Source organism: Carcharhinus amblyrhynchos, chromosome 23 (assembly GCF_965287045.1).
Source record: "Carcharhinus amblyrhynchos chromosome 23, sCarAmb.v2.hapA, whole genome shotgun sequence".
Taxonomy (NCBI): Eukaryota; Metazoa; Chordata; class Chondrichthyes; order Carcharhiniformes; family Carcharhinidae; genus Carcharhinus; species Carcharhinus amblyrhynchos.
Window position 1 is genome coordinate 33,109,283 of NC_137346.1, and position 17,246 is coordinate 33,126,528.

At 41.9% G+C, this 17,246-nt stretch overlaps 1 protein-coding gene across 8 annotated transcripts in view; it reads left to right on the top strand.

Moving 5' to 3' along the window:
- mtmr4 (myotubularin related protein 4) overlaps positions 1-17,246 on the top strand; it is a 132,763-nt gene that overhangs the window by 91,339 nt on the left and 24,178 nt on the right. For all 8 annotated transcript variants that reach the window (XR_013889311.1, XM_080210981.1, XM_080210982.1 and 5 more), the window contains 5 exons: positions 6,339-6,452; positions 10,821-11,005; positions 12,515-12,643; positions 15,426-15,537; positions 16,045-16,240. Coding sequence is in view for 7 of the 8 variants with exons in the window: in XM_080210981.1 (XP_080067107.1) it covers positions 6,339-6,452; positions 10,821-11,005; positions 12,515-12,643; positions 15,426-15,537; positions 16,045-16,240 (736 nt within the window). In the remaining variant the exon portion in view is untranslated. The remainder of the gene's footprint in view (positions 1-6,338; positions 6,453-10,820; positions 11,006-12,514; positions 12,644-15,425; positions 15,538-16,044; positions 16,241-17,246) is intronic.

The following is a 17,246-nucleotide window of genomic DNA, read 5'->3' on the forward strand; positions in this document are numbered from 1 at the left end:
TAGATGAGATAAAGGAACTCGTTCTTCTGGTGGGGGGAGTGATGTTACCTTAAAAATAGAACTAGGTTGTTCAGGGGTACTGTCAGGAAACACATCTGCACAAAGTGTGGTGAAAGTCTGGATTACTCTTCTCCACAAAGCTGTTGAGATTTCAAAACTGAGATTTGTGGATATTTCAGGCTTTACGTTGTTATTATGAATTCCAGAATCATGGCATGTAGATGATTTGGTTGGAATGCAGAATAGGCTTGGGACTGGATGGCTTTTCCCTGTTCTTGTGGTCAATTTCGCACTGTTCGCTGCTGCATACTCTGCAAATACACTTTACATCTCGCTCCCCCATGTTTGCTACTTAACACGTTCTTGCTCCCTAAAGCTCCCTGCACCGCAGCCCCACCTTGTTAAATCATTGCCTTCACCTCACTCCCTACGGTTCCCTGTGCCTCACCATATAAGTTACTGAGTATTAGCTGGACAGTGCAAGCACTGTTCATTTTGTAGAAATAAGGTTAATAGATTTTTGTTGGATAATGGTATTAAGCGATATGGAATCAAAATGTGTAAATGAAATTGAGATACGGATCACCCGTATTCTAATTGAATGGAACTAATTGAGTAGCTGAAAGGCCTACTTCTGTTTGTATGTACATATTAAATGCTCTTGAGAATTAGATGTAGAATGGTGAAAGAGTGGTTCTATTTTTGGAAATCACCCTTCCAATTGAGGTTCCCTGTCATGAGTTTAGACTATTATTTAAGTGGCGAAAAACTGCAGCAGGCGACGGTGCAGAGGGACCTCGGGGTCCTTGTGCATGAGTTGCAAAAACCCAGCTTGCAGGTGCAGCAGGTGGTCAGGAAGGCGAATGGGATGCTGGCCTTCATAGCGAGGGGGATTGAATATAAAAGTAGGGAGGTCTTGCTGCGGCTGTATTGGGCATTGGTGAGGCCGCAGCTGGAGTACTGTGTGCAGTTTTGGGCGCCGTACTTAAGCAAGGATATTTTGGCCTCGGCGGGAGTGCAGAGGAGGTTTACTAGGCTGATGCCGGAGTTGAGGGGGTTGAGCTATGAGGAGAGGCTGAATAAACTAGGCTTGTACTCGTTAGAGTTTAGAAGAATGAGGGGAGATCTCATTGAGATGTATAAGATGATGAATGGGATGGATAGGATAGAGGTGGAGAGACTCTTTCCGCTCAGAAAGGACAGTAGGACTAGGGGGCACAGCCTCAAGATAAAGGGGGGTGCGGTTTAGAACGGAGTTGAGGAAGAACTTCTTCACTCAAAGGGTGTTGAATCTCTGGAATTCTCTGCCCATTGAAGTGGTGGAGGCTACCTCGCTAAATATTTTTAAGACGCGGGTTAATGGGTTTTTGATAAGAGAGGGGATTAAGGGTTATGGGGAGAGGGCGGGAATGTGGAACTGAGCCACGACAGATCAGCCATGATCTTATTGAATGGCGGGGCAGGCTCGAAGGGCCAGATGGCCTACTCCTGCTCCTATTTCTTATGTTCTTATGTTCTAATACATCATATCCCTGCTGAAGCTGCCAACGTGAAATTTATGCAAGTGACACTGGAGTAACTGTGAAAAATGTGTACATCTTAGACTTCTGAACCACTGTGCAGGAATTTGCAAGAGTAGGGCATAATGCATTGTTCCCAATTCATTAAAACCTTCCAATTTACCCCTAAGCTCAGGAATTTTCTGTCCTGTAAATTTATGGAAGTATGAGTTAATAATAATGCCTTGAGGGCATCCAAGACCATAGTGACCAATGGAACATTGTATCTCCTTAACCACTGAGATTTAAGGATTGAGAAATAAAAGAAAGGAAGATGAATTAGTGTGTGAATTCAAAAGTCATGTACAGAATGAGAAATTGAGAAAAATTGGATTACAATAAGAGGATTTTGAAAAAAGACAAAAGAAAAAGAAAGTAATTAATTTTAATGTTAAAATCTCCAACAACAATTCACTACCCACTGAGTTTAAATTGTACACTTGCTGAGCAAGAGAGGATAATTGGCCGTAACTAGCAATTATCAGATCAGTAAGAGTGTCTAGATGATTATTTGCTGGTCTTAAACTGTGGGCTGAGTTAAATATGTATTAATTGTACAAATATAGTAACTTCATGAAGCTCATGGGGAAATTAAAGACGGTGCTGTTTTAAAAAGCTAATAGCAGAGTGATGCATTTCGTCCCAACAGCTTAGGCGCTTTGCATTTCATAGGGAATCTCTTGATCAACACAAGCTGCTGGTCGCCTGGATCTTTCGCATTCTTTTTACAGCAAATACATCCCAATGTGCACACAAAGGAACTCTGAGCCAAAGTAATAAGAACATAATATAAGAAATAGGAGCAGGAGTAGGCCACCTAGCCCCTCGAGCCTGCCCCGCCATTCAAGAATATCATGGCTGATCTGTCGTGGCTCAGTTCCACATTCCCGCCCTCTCCCCATAACCCTTAATCCCCTCTCTTATCAAAAACCCATTAACCCGCGTCTTAAAAATATTTAGCGAGGTAGCCTCCACCACTTCAACGGGCAGAGAATTCCAGAGATTCAACACCCTTTGAGTGAAGAAGTTCTTCCTCAACTCCGTTCTAAACCGCCCCCCCTTTATCTTGAGGCTGTGCCCCCTAGTCCTACTGTCCTTTCTGAGCGGAAAGAGTCTCTCCACCTCTATCCTATCCATCCCATTCATCATCTTATACATCTCAATGAGATCTCCCCTCATTCTTCTAAACTCTGACGAGTACAAGCCTAGTTTATTCAGCCTCTCCTTAGTTCAACCCCCTCAACTCCGGTATCAGCCTAGTAAACCTCCTCTGCACTCCCTCCAAGGCCAAAATATCCTTGCGTAAGTGCAGCGACCAAAACTGCACACAGTACTCCAGCTGCGGCCTCACCAGTGCCCTATACAGCTACAGCAAGACCTCCCTACTTTTATATTCAATCCCCCTCGCTATGAAGGCCAGCATCCCATTTGCCTTCCTGACCACCTGCTGCACCTGTAGGCTGGATTTTTGTGACTCATGCACAAGGACCCCGAGGTCCCTCTGCACCGTCACATGCTGCAGTTTTTCGCCATGTAATTAATAGTCCTTCCTACCATTATTCGTACCATAGTGGACAACCTCACATTTGCCAACATTAAATTCCATTTGCCAGTTCCTGGCCCATTCGCTCAGCCTGTCTAGATCCTTCTGCAGACTCTCCACACCCTCCGCACAATTTGCCGTTCCACCAATCTTGGTGTCATCAGCAAATTTCGACACCATACACTCGGTTCCCTCCTCCAGATCATCTATATAAATGGTGAATAGCTGAGGCCCCAGCACCGACCCCTGGGGCACTCCACTAGTCACCAACCGCCAATCCGAATACCACCCATTGACCCCCACTCTCTGCCTCCGATTTGACAACCAGTCCTCTATCCATGCGAACACCCTACCCCCAACTCCATGCCCCCTGACCTTCTGTAATAACCTCTTGTGAGGCACCTTATCAAACGCCTTCTGAAAATCAAGAAAGACCACATCCGCCAGCTCTCCTCTATCCACCGCCCTAGACACATCCTCATAGAACTCCAATAAATTCGTCAGACACGACTTCCCCTTAACGAAACCGTGCTGCGTCTGCTCTATCAAACAGTTCTCCTCAAGATGCCTCGCTATTTCCTCCTTGATGACGGATTCTAACATTTTACCTACAACAAACGTTAAACTAACTGGCCTATAATTCCCTGCCTTTTGCCTGCCACCCTTCTTAAACAACGGCATAACATTAGCCGTTTTCTAATCTTCCGGCACTTCCCCGGAATCCAGCAACGTTTGGAAAATAATCACCAAGGCATCCACTATCACCTCCGCCATTTCTTTCAGAACCCTTGGATGCATTCCATCCGGTCCTGGGGACTTGTCCACAATCAGTCCCTCCAGTCTGTCGAACACCACCTCTCTAGTAACAATCATGTCATTCAGGCCCTCTACTCCCTACCATCTTTCCATCGCTAACACCCAGCAAATTATTCACGTCCTCCTCCGTGAAGACCGAAACAAAAAAGTTATTCAAGGCCTCAGCCATTTCCCCATCCCCTACCACTAAGTCCCCCCTCTCATCCTCTAAGGGTCCAACGTTCACCCTAGCCAGCCTCTTCCTTTTTATATATTTATAAAAACTCTTGCTATCCTTTTTTATATTAAGCGCTAGCCCAGCTTCATAGTTTATCCTACCCTTCTTTATCAACTTCTTTGTCATTCTTTGTTGACATTTAAACCTCTCCCAATCCTCTTCTCGCCCACTACTCTTAGCTACTCTAAACGCATCCGCTTTTAATTTAACACTTTCCTTCACCTCCTTCGTTATCCACGGCTGATTATCTCTCCTCCTACGATCCTTTTTAACCATTGGAATAAATTTCTGCTGAGCACCAAGAAAGATTTCCTTAAAGATCCTCCACTGTTCCTCAGCAGACCTACCTTCCAACGCGCTCCCCCAATCAACATTCGCCAATTCCTCTCTTATCCTACCGTACTCCCCTCTGTTCAAACAAAGGACACACGTCCAGGAACCCACTTTCTCCTCCTCCATCTGCATCAGAAACTCCACCATACAATGATCACTCTTCCCAAGAGGATCCTTCACCACAAGGTCCCTAATTCTACCCGCCTCATTACGTAACACCAGATCCAAGATAGCTCGCTCCCTCGTCGGCTCCAACACACACTGTTCAAGGAAACTATCCCGGCAGCATTCCAAGAACTCTTCCTCAAGCCCACCGCGTCCAACATGGGTCGACCAATCAATATGTAGATTGAAATCCCCTATAATTATCGCCATTCCATTCCTGCACGCTGCACTTATTTGCGCGTTAACAGCCCACCCCACCTCCAGATCATTATTTGGGGGCCTATAAACGACACCCACCAGCGTCTTCCTCCCTTTGCTGTTCCTAATCTCCACCCACAACAATTCCACTTTCTGCTCTTTGGTTCCTATATCATCCCTTACTACCACCCTGATGCTATCCTTAATCAGCAGAGCTACGCCCCCCACTTTTTCCTCCCGCCTATCCTTCCTAAACACTTGATACCCCTGTACGTTCAGCTCCCAGTCCCTGTCACCTTGCAGCCACGTCTCTGTAATGGCCACCAGATCATATCCATTTGTGCTGATCTGCGCCACCAGCTCATTCACTTTATTCCGAATGCTTCGTGCATTCAGATAAAGTGCCTTCATCCCAGCCTTCACCTGTACCTTATTTGCCAGAACACCACCAACCATACTCACGCCCCCTACTCCTTTTATTATTGGGACATCCTTGGCCTCTTCCCTTACCTGTACCCTCTCCTTAACTTTAGACCCCGTAATGTCACCTACCCTCGCACCCTACTCTTCTCCTTCTCCTTCTTCTCCTTCTCCTTCTCCTTCTCCTTCTTCTTCTCCTTCTCCTTCTCCTCCTCCTCCTCCTCCTCCTCCTCTCCCCATTAGTTTACAGTCCTATCTACACGGTTTGCCAGGACTCTGGTCCCAGCACGGTTCAGACCAGCCCCATCCCACCTGAACAGGTGGGATATACACATATAATGTGTATTATATGATATGTACACCAATCCAGACGAGTGTTTTTTTGTTAAATATTCTCACATGCAAACACATAAGCACACACATGACTTTTGTATATATAATATGGTGTATGCATGAGGGACTGCTAGAATCACTGCCTCAGTACAATACCATGTACATGCGTGTGGCAACTTACCACTGCATATACACATTATTGCTGTACAAAATATAATGGCATGTGTAATATAATGCATAAATGAGCCATGGAATTAGAATATTTGCATACTAGACTGTATATGTTAGTGGCCCTGAGAATTCATACATATCGTATACATATGCATAGACTATTTATACTGGGCAACATTGCTTCTGTAATATGTCTGCACTTGACAGGTAAAGCTGATGTAATATTTGCCCTGGGACACTGGGATTCCAACATATTTGACCTAGTATGTGTGAAATACGCCATACAGGTGGGGATTTGGAGCTGCAAAGTGAATGCAGTGAAATATATCAATGCAGCGCTAAAACGGTATTTTTGTGTAATACAATGTATGGATTGGCTCTGAAATTGTGGCTCATGCAATACACAGTGCTGCCTGCAATTTAATTGTAAGATCTTGGATGGGGTTTACCAGTTATTGTTAACATCTGCATTGTAAAGTTGCTTTATGCCTTCATACTGATTCCTTATTGCCAATATCACAAGTATAAGGTGGTGTCAGACTAAACACAAATTTTTAATTATTCATTACATTTTTCCTTGCAGGTTGTGTGCTAGTTACCCCCAAAAGCTGCTTGTCCCAGTGTGGATCACAGATAAAGAATTGGAGAGTGTAGGGACTTTCAGATCTTGGAAAAGAATTCCTGTGGTCGTTTACAGGTAAAGTTCTTAAATTTTAATTATGGATTTCTTCAGTCTCTGTGCAGAATTCCTCCTGGAGGTTTTTGTGTTCGAAAATAACCGAATAAGATGGTTTTCTGCCATGTGCAATACCCACATTATTAATGAACTCCATTTGTTGACTGAAAATGGATAATTAAACTTAAATATTGACATTTTATTTCCTTGTGAGCATTGCAGGTCACTAATACAGTTTAGCATAGTTTGTTGAGAAGGAGCGAGAGTATATTTAGGCTCAAATATTTAATTATATCCGAAGAACAGTGAATTCTCCAGGTGTCCTAGCCAGTATGTCTTTCCTCAGCAAATAGTACAAAATGTGCGGGTTAGGTTGATTGGCTATGTTAATTTTACCCTAGTGTCAGGGGGAATTAACAAGGTGAATGAGGGTTACGGGAATAGGGCCTGAGTGGGATTGTATTCCATACAGACTCAGTGGGCCAAATGGTACTGTAGGGATTCTATGAATTGTTCTCAAACGAAAGTAACAGCTTATTAATTTCCCTGCTCCTGTACTATGTTCAGTTATAGAATCATATGTCTTAAGAGTCATTACTTGCACATACATAATGCTAATACATTTCTTAGGATTGTAGGCCAGAATCTTACCACAGTTCACACCAGCGGGATTTTCCCATCCTGCTGCAGTGAACAGAGATTTGTCTATCCATCAAATTCTCCAACCTTGCTACAGCGGAAGCATAGCATGAATGGCAGATAAGATCGCACCCTCACAGTTTCTAAACAAGGTTGGTATGACTATTGATCTTGTTTAACAGGTGCAGTGCTACCTGTGAAGATAAGGACTGTTGAAAGCGTTGCCAGAGTGCTGACCACAACACCTTGACGCAGGAGGCTGTACAAAGAGTAGAGGATAAGGAAAAATTGTAACATGGTAGACTTTGGCGTTCAGTAATTAGGACGACATAGCATCTTTTGTAAGAAGGATTGCGATCTCCCTGATAAGTTGCCTATTTAGTGCCAGGGTGAAGGACATCTTAAATCTGTTTTGAATGAGAGATGGGGGTGGTGATTTTGTTTTTGAGATCCAAATTAGTGCCAATAACAGAGAGAAGAAGCCCTGTTTGAAGTAGACCAGGAGCTAGGAACTAAATTAAAGAATAAAACCTCCAGGGTTATAATCAATGGATTATTACTACGTGCATGTAAATTGGCATAGGGACAAGTAGACTCTTTGAACATATGGCTGAAGGAATGGTTGGAACGATTCCATTTCATGGGACATGGGCAGCAGTACTGGGTTCAGGGGCTCCTGTGGAAAAGGTAGTCTAGATAAAAGTTCAAAAATGAATTAAAAGGAAGAGAGGTTATGATGTGTTGCTCCCAAAAATATGTGCATGCAGGTAGTAAGAGGAATAAAGTGAATAAATTGCAGGCACAAATTCAACTTGGAGGCTATAACATGGTGGCCATGAACGAAATCCATGAAGACAGTTAGTACTGGAATTATACGTACCTGCTTCTACTGGAAAGATAGAAAAGGGTAGAGGAGGAGAGTAAGGATGAGATTACTTCAATGATGAAAGGATATAACGAGAGTTAAACTGACAGTGGAGGTTTTATGGGCAGAATTGAGAAGTAGAAGAGGGGTTGTGACATTTTAAGGAGGTGTATCTCGTCCTGGTTGCAATTGTGAAGTTGTAAGGAGTATAAATCCAGAGATTAATTAACTTGCAGCAAAGATAGAATGCTTTAAATTAGGGACTTTATTCCAATCTATATGAAAGTTAAACAAATTAGCACATATCAGAAGGTGGTGAATTTCTGGTGTGTCTGGCATAGTTTCTGTAACATCATTTTGTATCCCAAGACACTTAGCCTCACTGTTAACCACCTGGCCAATCTTTGTGTCATCCGCAACTTACTAATCCTGCCCCCATATAGTCATCAATGTCATTTATATAAATGACAAATAGTAGGGGATCCAACATAGATTCCTGTGGCTTGACACTGGCTTCCAGTCACTAAAGCAACCTTCTGTCATCACTCTGTCTCTTACAACTGAGCCAATTTTGAATCCACTTTATCAAATTGCCCTGTATCCCATGTGCATTTAGCTTTTTTACAAGTCTTTGACCTTGTCAAAGGCTTTGCTGAAATCCGTATAAACTATATCAACTGCACTACCCTCATCTACGCGCCCGATCACTCCTCAAAAAATTCAATCAAATTTGTTAGGCATGATTTGCTCCTGGCAAAGCCATGCTGACTATCCCTGATCAAGCCTTGCCTCTCCAAGTGAGATTTTCTCCAATAGTTTCCCTACCACTGACGTTTGTGCTGGTTTTTACAGTATACGAAAAGATTAGCATGCCAGAAATCTCAAAGAAATTGATATTGGATCAGGGACTCGCCTAAATTAGCGCAAACAAAATAACAGTTATAAAGAAACTAAAGGTACTAATGTGTGACCTCCTCAGGACCCAAGGCTTCAAAGGAATATCGTCAGTGCCTGAACTATAATCTTCCAAAGTTCCCTCGTTTCAGCAACTTTTAGATTGGAAAATTGCGTATGTTATTCTGCTATTTAGGAAAGGTGAGAGGGGGGAAGCAGGGATTTGTAAGCCAGTTAGCCTAATACCTGTTGTCAGGGAATTACCAGACTATATACCTAAACATTGGGTAACTGAATATCATAAATGTTCTGCTCAGAGAGTTGGAGTGAACAGGTAAAGAAGCAAAACAGTGATTTACAGGTACTTCTTTCAAGTTGGTTTGTATATGCTGCTTTACACTGGGGAGACCAAATGCAGGTTGGATGACTGCTTTGCAGAATATGTCCAATGAGCCTGCAAGTATGACCCCAAATTTCCAGTGGCCTGTCATTTTAATTCACCACCTTGTTTTTGCTGATCTCTCTGTATGAGGCCTTCTGCAGTGTAAATATTGAGCATGAGCTGCATTCCACCAAATACAGGCTATTCTGTACACCTCCACACTATCCATGCCCTGAAACTATTACCATGACACTAAAGCTAATCTGCTAATACAGTATCAAACAATAGGAGAGTTATACACTTTATCATATCATTGAGAATACTAATAAGCGTCAGCTTCTGTACAAGAAATATGATCCTGCAGAAAGTTATTTCAATGCTGAATTGTCATGAAACGCTTCCCATAACGAGTTATTTTTACAGTGCAGAATGTTTTATCTGGGTAGAATACTGAAGTGAGACAAGAGCCTGAGGAACACAGCTAGTAGCCCTGGATTTGATTTCCACTTGAGTTGATGGCTACAAGAGATTGCAGCAGTGACCAGTGTGAATAAATGGAAAGGGCTAGTGGCAGGAAGCGCGTCCAGCTATAAAACCCCGTCTAAAATGACAGTTGATATGAAGGGTGATTGACCTGCTTTGTTGTGACCCTATGAAACGGAAAAGGCTGAAAGAGAATGGGAGAGAATGCTGAAGTGGGGATTGTGCAGGAACATGTATGAGGGCAGACTTTCCAAGACAGCTGAGATGAAAGGGCATTGTATAACAATGAGTCTAAATCCTGGTGTCTGCAGGTTCAGTTTTACACCACACTTGACCTCTGTCTCACTGAGTTAGAGAGGATAAAACTAACTAGGGTTCTGCAGCAGAACGTTTTCCAGTGACCCTGATGCTTGGCTGTGATGTCTTATCCCATCTACATATAAAAACTGTTTCTTAAAAAAAAAACATTTCTGGTTGTTGACAAACTTGACAGTTCCTAAAGGCCCTAAGTACTCTGAAGGATTAATCAACACCATTTAATTTTAGTTATTTTTGCCAGCAGGGCAACATTTGCTTTGGGTATTTTTATTGCACTTCACTGCTTTGCAACTAATATGCTTCAAACGTTCGCTTTTTATGAATTTGATCGCTCATATGCAGATCTATGCACATTTGTTAAGAATGGCCACTTAGGCACGCCACCAGAGGCTGAGACATTTCCTATTTTCACACCATGATTTTCCATCCATTAAAATAAATGATCAAGAAATTGTATGCAGCTTGTGCACACAGCTATTCAGTGCTCATTCCTGAAGCAAGGGTCTACACTAGGATGTGCAAGTAGTACTGTCATTACCGTATATGTCCTTATAATCTCAGACAGCTACCAGTTTCTGAATTCTGTTCTTACAGCCACAAGAGCAATGCTATATCATCAACCAGGATATATCACTTTAATGCAGCAGTGTGTATTTTATCTCCACTGTGTTGGCTTGAGAGCTCACTGTGATTGCATGGGTGACTTTTAACTGAACCCAACAGTTTTGAATATTAGGAATCAAAATGCACTGAAATACTTGGACTCGATTCCAATGTCTGCACTAAGTAACAGTGTTATTTTCTACAGACATCTGCGAAATGGTGCTGTGATATCACGCTGTAGTCAGCCAGAAATCAGCTGGTGGGGCTGGAGGAACGCAGATGATGAGTATCTGGTGACGTCCATTGCTAAAGCCTGCATCTTAGATCGCGGAATCAAACCAAGTGGAAAGAGCACAAATGAGGGAACTTATCTGTCCGACACCGACTTTGGTGAGGCTGCAGAGCAGAAATTTCCCTTCTACCTAATTGAGAAACTTGAGAACTGTTAATGGTCAGGTGCTTTATATTTCCTCTTTTCAGGCTATCGCTTCATGTGAAAAATATCACAAATGCCTTCCAGCATCTCCCCTATTGTTATTAAACAGAGCCTAGACGATATATAGAGACATCACAGCCAAAACTCATTCTTGGCAATGTTCACACAATCATCTCCCAATAGGTGTTATATATTGAGAAGAAATTGAAACTTGATTTTTTTTATCCCCTTGCACTTGAGGATAGGGATGCAAAGTGAATGAATGCACATGCAGTACTGATTTTGGCCCCAAAGCTGGGCTGTTTGCTTTAAAGTTTGGTGGGCAAATGAGGCAAAGCCTCAAAAGTCTTCTCGCTCTCCATCGACAGAGTGAAGAGGAATATGAAATCTTAAAGACGGGTTTTTTTTTAAATGCTGCAAAGAAAGAAGATGGAGATGGTGGGTTGGAAATTTGTTACACGAGAGAACAATGCTGTTTACTGATGGAATACAGTAAGAAGTCTCACAACACCAGGTTAGAGTCCCACTAGTTTATTTGATAGTAATCTCACTGATGGAATACCCCATGTCACTCATTGTCTCCTACAATGCGGAATATGTTCCAGAGGCATCACTGCATATAATGTAGTTATGTTGTTGCAGGAAGGGAGGGATAGCTGAAGCATTCGGCTACCACCAGCTTGATCAGATCTGAAAAGTTAGTGACCTAGGAATAAGCCTGCAGTCCAAGCCCGTTCCTTCTAGCTCTTACTACCAATCATATCTGGTACATAGTTTGTTATCAACAAGAATTGACAAAACAAATGGAGGCAGCTTGATCATGTGAAGAGAAAAAAAGATTTGGAATGCCAGTGAATGGAACTCCAGTGCACTTCTGGAAGAAGCAACACATGGGGGCAGAACCCAAATACATCAGGTTTGTGCCCCAGGTGAAAAACTGCCTGAAATTGCACGTCTTCAACCAGCTTCAGTGGCATTCGTGGACTACGCCATGAGATCATGAAGTACCCACCCATGCTAAGAGCAGTTTTGTTCTTAGCCTTCTGAGATCCCTAAAATAAAAAACCCAAAAGTTATTAATTCCCAAAATATTGATTGCTGAAGATTGATGTCAATGTGTTTACTGTGATGATTAAAATTACATTTTGGTTTTCAGTCTTTGACCTGGAATACCATTGTGCTGCTCTGAATTCAACTACTTCAGTGGGACAAGTGCCTGTGCTGCACTCCTGTGTCAGGAAGGGAAATCTTCCAAAAATATTTAAATAACCACATCAACTGGACTTGGAGTAAAGAGTTACAACAGCAAGTGTCTGTGCTGGCCTGCCACAATTTTGGCTCCTCACAAATGTCTATATTTTTTATAATTGTTTCTGTGGGTGAATGTTAGAAAACTAGCTGAAGGGTCAAACTGCTCATCACAATAAAGTTAGAAACTAATATGTAACAATCTCTTATTCTAGATTCATCCATAACCTCAGGATCTGTGGCAGATGGCGGAGGGACACCACAGAAATTACTGATTTTGGACGCAAGATCATACACTGCAGCTGTAGCTAACCGAGCAAAAGGTGGAGGTTGTGAGTGTGAAGGTATGCATTACACACTGGCACAGTATGTGCTCCTGAGTCTGAACTGGAATTGCATCTCAAGAATTAGTTAGTTCTTGGGTCTGTTAGTAAATAGATACTAATGCACTGGTTTATGGAGGGGAAGTTTTTGTTTGCCTGTGTATAGTCGGATCTCTGTTTACTTAATCCACTTAACGTTGCAGTTTCACTTTAATGTAGTTTGTCACAGACTTCCTTCTCTATGGCCTGCCTGCTCACATGACCTTTCCTGCATTGCTTCTGCTCCTGCCCTTAATCCTGCCCCTCACTCCCACCCTTATTGTGGTCCCTGGTGTATGTTCTTCAGTTGTTTCTCTCCTGGCTCACATTCCGAACTCGCTGAAGTTCTGTGCTCCCATCTGGTTGGCACAGGCAGCTCTGGGACTTTATCTGCCACCTGCATTGAACAATGCCTGCAACTAGATGGGGCCTAGGAGTGCACAGGCACAGTGGTTAGCAGTGCTGCCTCATATTTGCATGTTCTCTCCATGTCTGTGTGGGTTTCCTCCTGGTGCACTGTAATCTGAATATATGTGACTTAAGTTAATTGTGCATGCTAAATTGACCATTAGTCTCGGGGGGCCAGCAGGGCAAATACATTTGGCCTGGGTGGGATTGCTATTGCTGCAGGCTCAATGGACTGAATAGCCTCTTTTTGCACTGTAGGAATTCTACGATAGGATACATGTATGCTACAGTAACTTGTACATTGTTTTCTGAGCAAGAAATAGCCGAAGGAACCTAACTCCAACTTTAACATTGATTTCTATGATTCACTTAAGTTTGTGATTTTTCAGGAACACAGCATGAGTCTTACTACAGAAAGAAATATTCTGGTGAACCATCTGCAGGAAGACACAACGAAAGCAGCTGTGGGTTCTTCAGAGTACCTTTGAGTCTAGAGAGCAGATTAGTAGATGACACGTTCGAGTCCTCAAGCTACAGCTAATAATAGTTGAAGTTTAAAGTCCCTTTTCCTGGAGCATCCTCAATCAGTATCCTGCACATGCCGCTTACTTGAGTTTCAAATATTCAGCAATGAAGCACCTGTCAGTGTGATTTTCAAATTGAGAAAATCCCTGAAAATATTTACAAGTTCTCAGCACTCCTCTTTGAAAGACTTATGTAAGCTTTTAAGAGGGCAGCTTACATTCAGAAAACATGGTTTGCAGAACCTACATGCTCATCAGCCAATAATACAGCGACCAGACATACTTAATTTGTTTTTGTCACATGTATATAGTGAAAAATTGTTTTTTTGCACACTATACAAACCAAACATACCGTTCGGAATACATAGGGGAGGAGGAAAAGAAAGGGTGCAGAATATAGTGTTACAGTCAGAACCCAGGTATAGAGAAAGATCAACTTAATAACAGGGTCCCATAATCATAGAATCTCTACAGTGTAGAAGGAAGCCATTCAGCCCATCAAGCTCTCTGACAAGACCGTGTAACCCAGGCCCTATCCCCTTAACAGCATGTATTTACCCTGCTAATGGTCTTAACCTATGCATGTTTGGACACTGAAGAGCAATTTAGCATGGCCAGTCAACCTAACCTGCATATCTTTGGACTGTGGGAGGAAACTGGAGCACCCAGAGGAAGCCTATGCAAACTCCACAATGACCCAAGGCCAGAATTGAACCCGAGTCCCTGGGGCTTTGAGGCAACAGTGTTAACTGTCATGCTACCCATTTATTGACAAGTGTTTCTTTGTATGTGCTCAAGTCGTCACCTGTGTGCATTTAACCACTATGCCATAATGACCTGTTATGCATAGGACTGGCTTCTGGGATCACTGATCTCATGAACATGAGATCTAAAACCTATATCCTATGTGTCTTGCATTTGTGAGAATGTATTGTGTAAAGTTGTTTAAGTGTAAATTTAATTATTAATTAATTTGAGTATGTCTCATGAAAGAAAGTAGAAGTTTGAATGTGTAATTTTTAATTCCTTCAGTGCCGTAAATAAGAAACTGAATATTTTGGGGGTTACTGGTTGGATTACCTAACTTTTATTTATGTTGAATTTGTGATTTTAGTATGGTTTGAGGGTGTGAATGAAACTTGAAAAAAAAAGTATTATTTTAAAATGCGTGCTCTTCGCTTATTTGGCCCCTAAAATGACGTGAAAATATTAGAGTAGGATAATAGACCATAAGGTTAAACCAGTTTAAAAATAATTAAGGGTAATATCGAAAGGTGTTCTTTACACACACAATGGTCAAATTCTGGTCTCTGCTGGATAGGGTATTGGAAGAAAAGTAGCTGAGATCATTCATTAATCAATGAATGCTGCAATGGAGAGTCTATAGGATCAGTCTGGTTGAATGAATGTTATGATGTTATGATAGAAATGAATGATTATTCTGTTTGCCTTAAATTGTGATCACATGCTAACTCCTTGGGTGTGTTTAGGATTGCACATTAGTTAAAGGCATATCTAGAACTGATATGAGGTACAATTTCTTCACATACTAATTAATCCGGTTAGAGGAAACATTCAGATGGCAATTGAATGCTGCAGTAGTGGGAACCATAGGCTTTTTGAAAATATAAACTTAAGGCTTGCATGATCTGTATGACTCAGTTATCTATTGAAGCATCAGGACTTACATGGATGCCTTTTTCTGTAGACCTAGGCCTGGGCTATGCAGTAATATCCATTACAGGCAATGTTTAAAAATTCAATTTTGTAGACAGTGCCACACACATTCCTGACTTCTCCAACCTGTTTTGCTGATTCTTTGTTTATTGCAGAGTATTATCCAAACTGTGAGGTGATGTTTATGGGAATGGCGAATATCCATTCGATCAGGAATAGCTTCCATTCACTCCGTGCAGTCTGCAGTCAGATGCCAGATCCTGGAAAGTGAGTGCCGTCCTTTCAACGTAGAAAACTGTTTCAGACAGAGTTAATCTCACTACTTGCTGTGTGAACGTACAGCCTTTAACCATTTTGTGTGCAATTGTATGCTGGCTGAATAGTGTATATATAAAACAAAAATTTGCATTTATATAACACCCTTGTAATCAAGTAATAATGCCCCACAGAGAGAAAGAAAAATGAATAGTAAACCAAAGGAGGAGAGAGAAAAAGTATGGTTGAAGAAAGGTCTTAAAGGATGAGGAAGAGTAGGGGGGAAGAAAATTTTAAGGATGAAATTTTGGAGTGTGGGCAGTTGAGGGCAATTTAGTGTCACTGGTAGTAGGGGATTGAAAATGGATGTATCCATTATATGCAGCAGTTTATGTAGTGTATGTGTGCACACTAATTCTCTTCGTGCAGTAGATGCACCACCAGTTCACTGTGTGTCCGTGTCCACTTTTTTGTTTGCACTTAAATAAAATGGTGTGTTCCCTTGTATTTTGTTGACAGTTGGCTTTCAGCCTTGGAGAACACCAAATGGTTACAACATTTATCTGTGATGTTGAAGGCAGCTATGCTGGTTGCAAATGTGGTGGACAGGGAAGGGAGGCCAGTCCTCGTACACTGCTCCGATGGCTGGGATCGTACTCCACAGATAGTCGCACTGGCCAAGATTTTGTTAGACCCTTATTATAGGACGATTGAGGTATGATTAAACCTTGTATTTTACCTATGTCAACTTGTTTATGGTACAAATTACTAAATGTTTTGTGCTATGATGTAAAACCATTCTAAACTGGCTTTAAATAATCCAAACTTGTTCAGATAGAATATTTGACACTCATCGGAGAAGTTGTCTTCATCCTTTCTGTCCAAGAGCAAGAGCCACCTTTTGGAAATGAAAGGCAGCATATTTAGGATTATGTCCAGAACTTTCCTACTTTCACCAAAACAAAGTAATTTAGGCAGTACATAAAAGAGGATCACAAACAACTGAAGTATAGAATGCCTCTGTTCATTTTAATAATTTTGTGAGTGAGCTCTAACTGGGAACTTAGACTTAAGCACCTGTTGATAATTTCTTCTGAATTCTAAACAAGGTTAACACAAAAGTCCCAAAGCTGAAATGAAATCAGGAACAACTTGTTCTGAAACTGGCATCCTAAGTTGACCCATAGCCACATGATGAAGGTACATGGAAATTAAAGCCCTACATCATTATTTTTTCTTTCACAGGATGTGGTTATTGCTAGCTAGGCCAGTATTTATTATCCATCCATAATTTCCCTTGGGAATGTGTTGGTTAGCCACCTTGAATCAGAGCAATCCATGTGGTTTAAGTACACACACACTGCTGTTAAGAAGGGAATTCCAGGATTTTGACCCAACAACAGTAATGGAACGGTCATATAGTCTCAAGTCAAATTGGTATACGGCTTAGAGGGACACTTGAATTTATAGTGTTCTCATGCATTTGCTGCCCTTGTCCTTGTAGATGGAGAATGCAGTTTTGGCAGGTGCTGTTTAGGGAGCCTTGGTGATTTGCCTTTGTGCACCTTATAGATTGTACACACTGCTGTCACTGTGTCAGTGGTAGAGGGAGTGAATTTCAAATGTGGTGAATATGGTACCAATCAAGCAGGCTGCTGTGGATGGTGTCAAGCTTCTTGAGTATTGTTGGAGCTACACTCATTCAGTTGAACAAAGGCTGC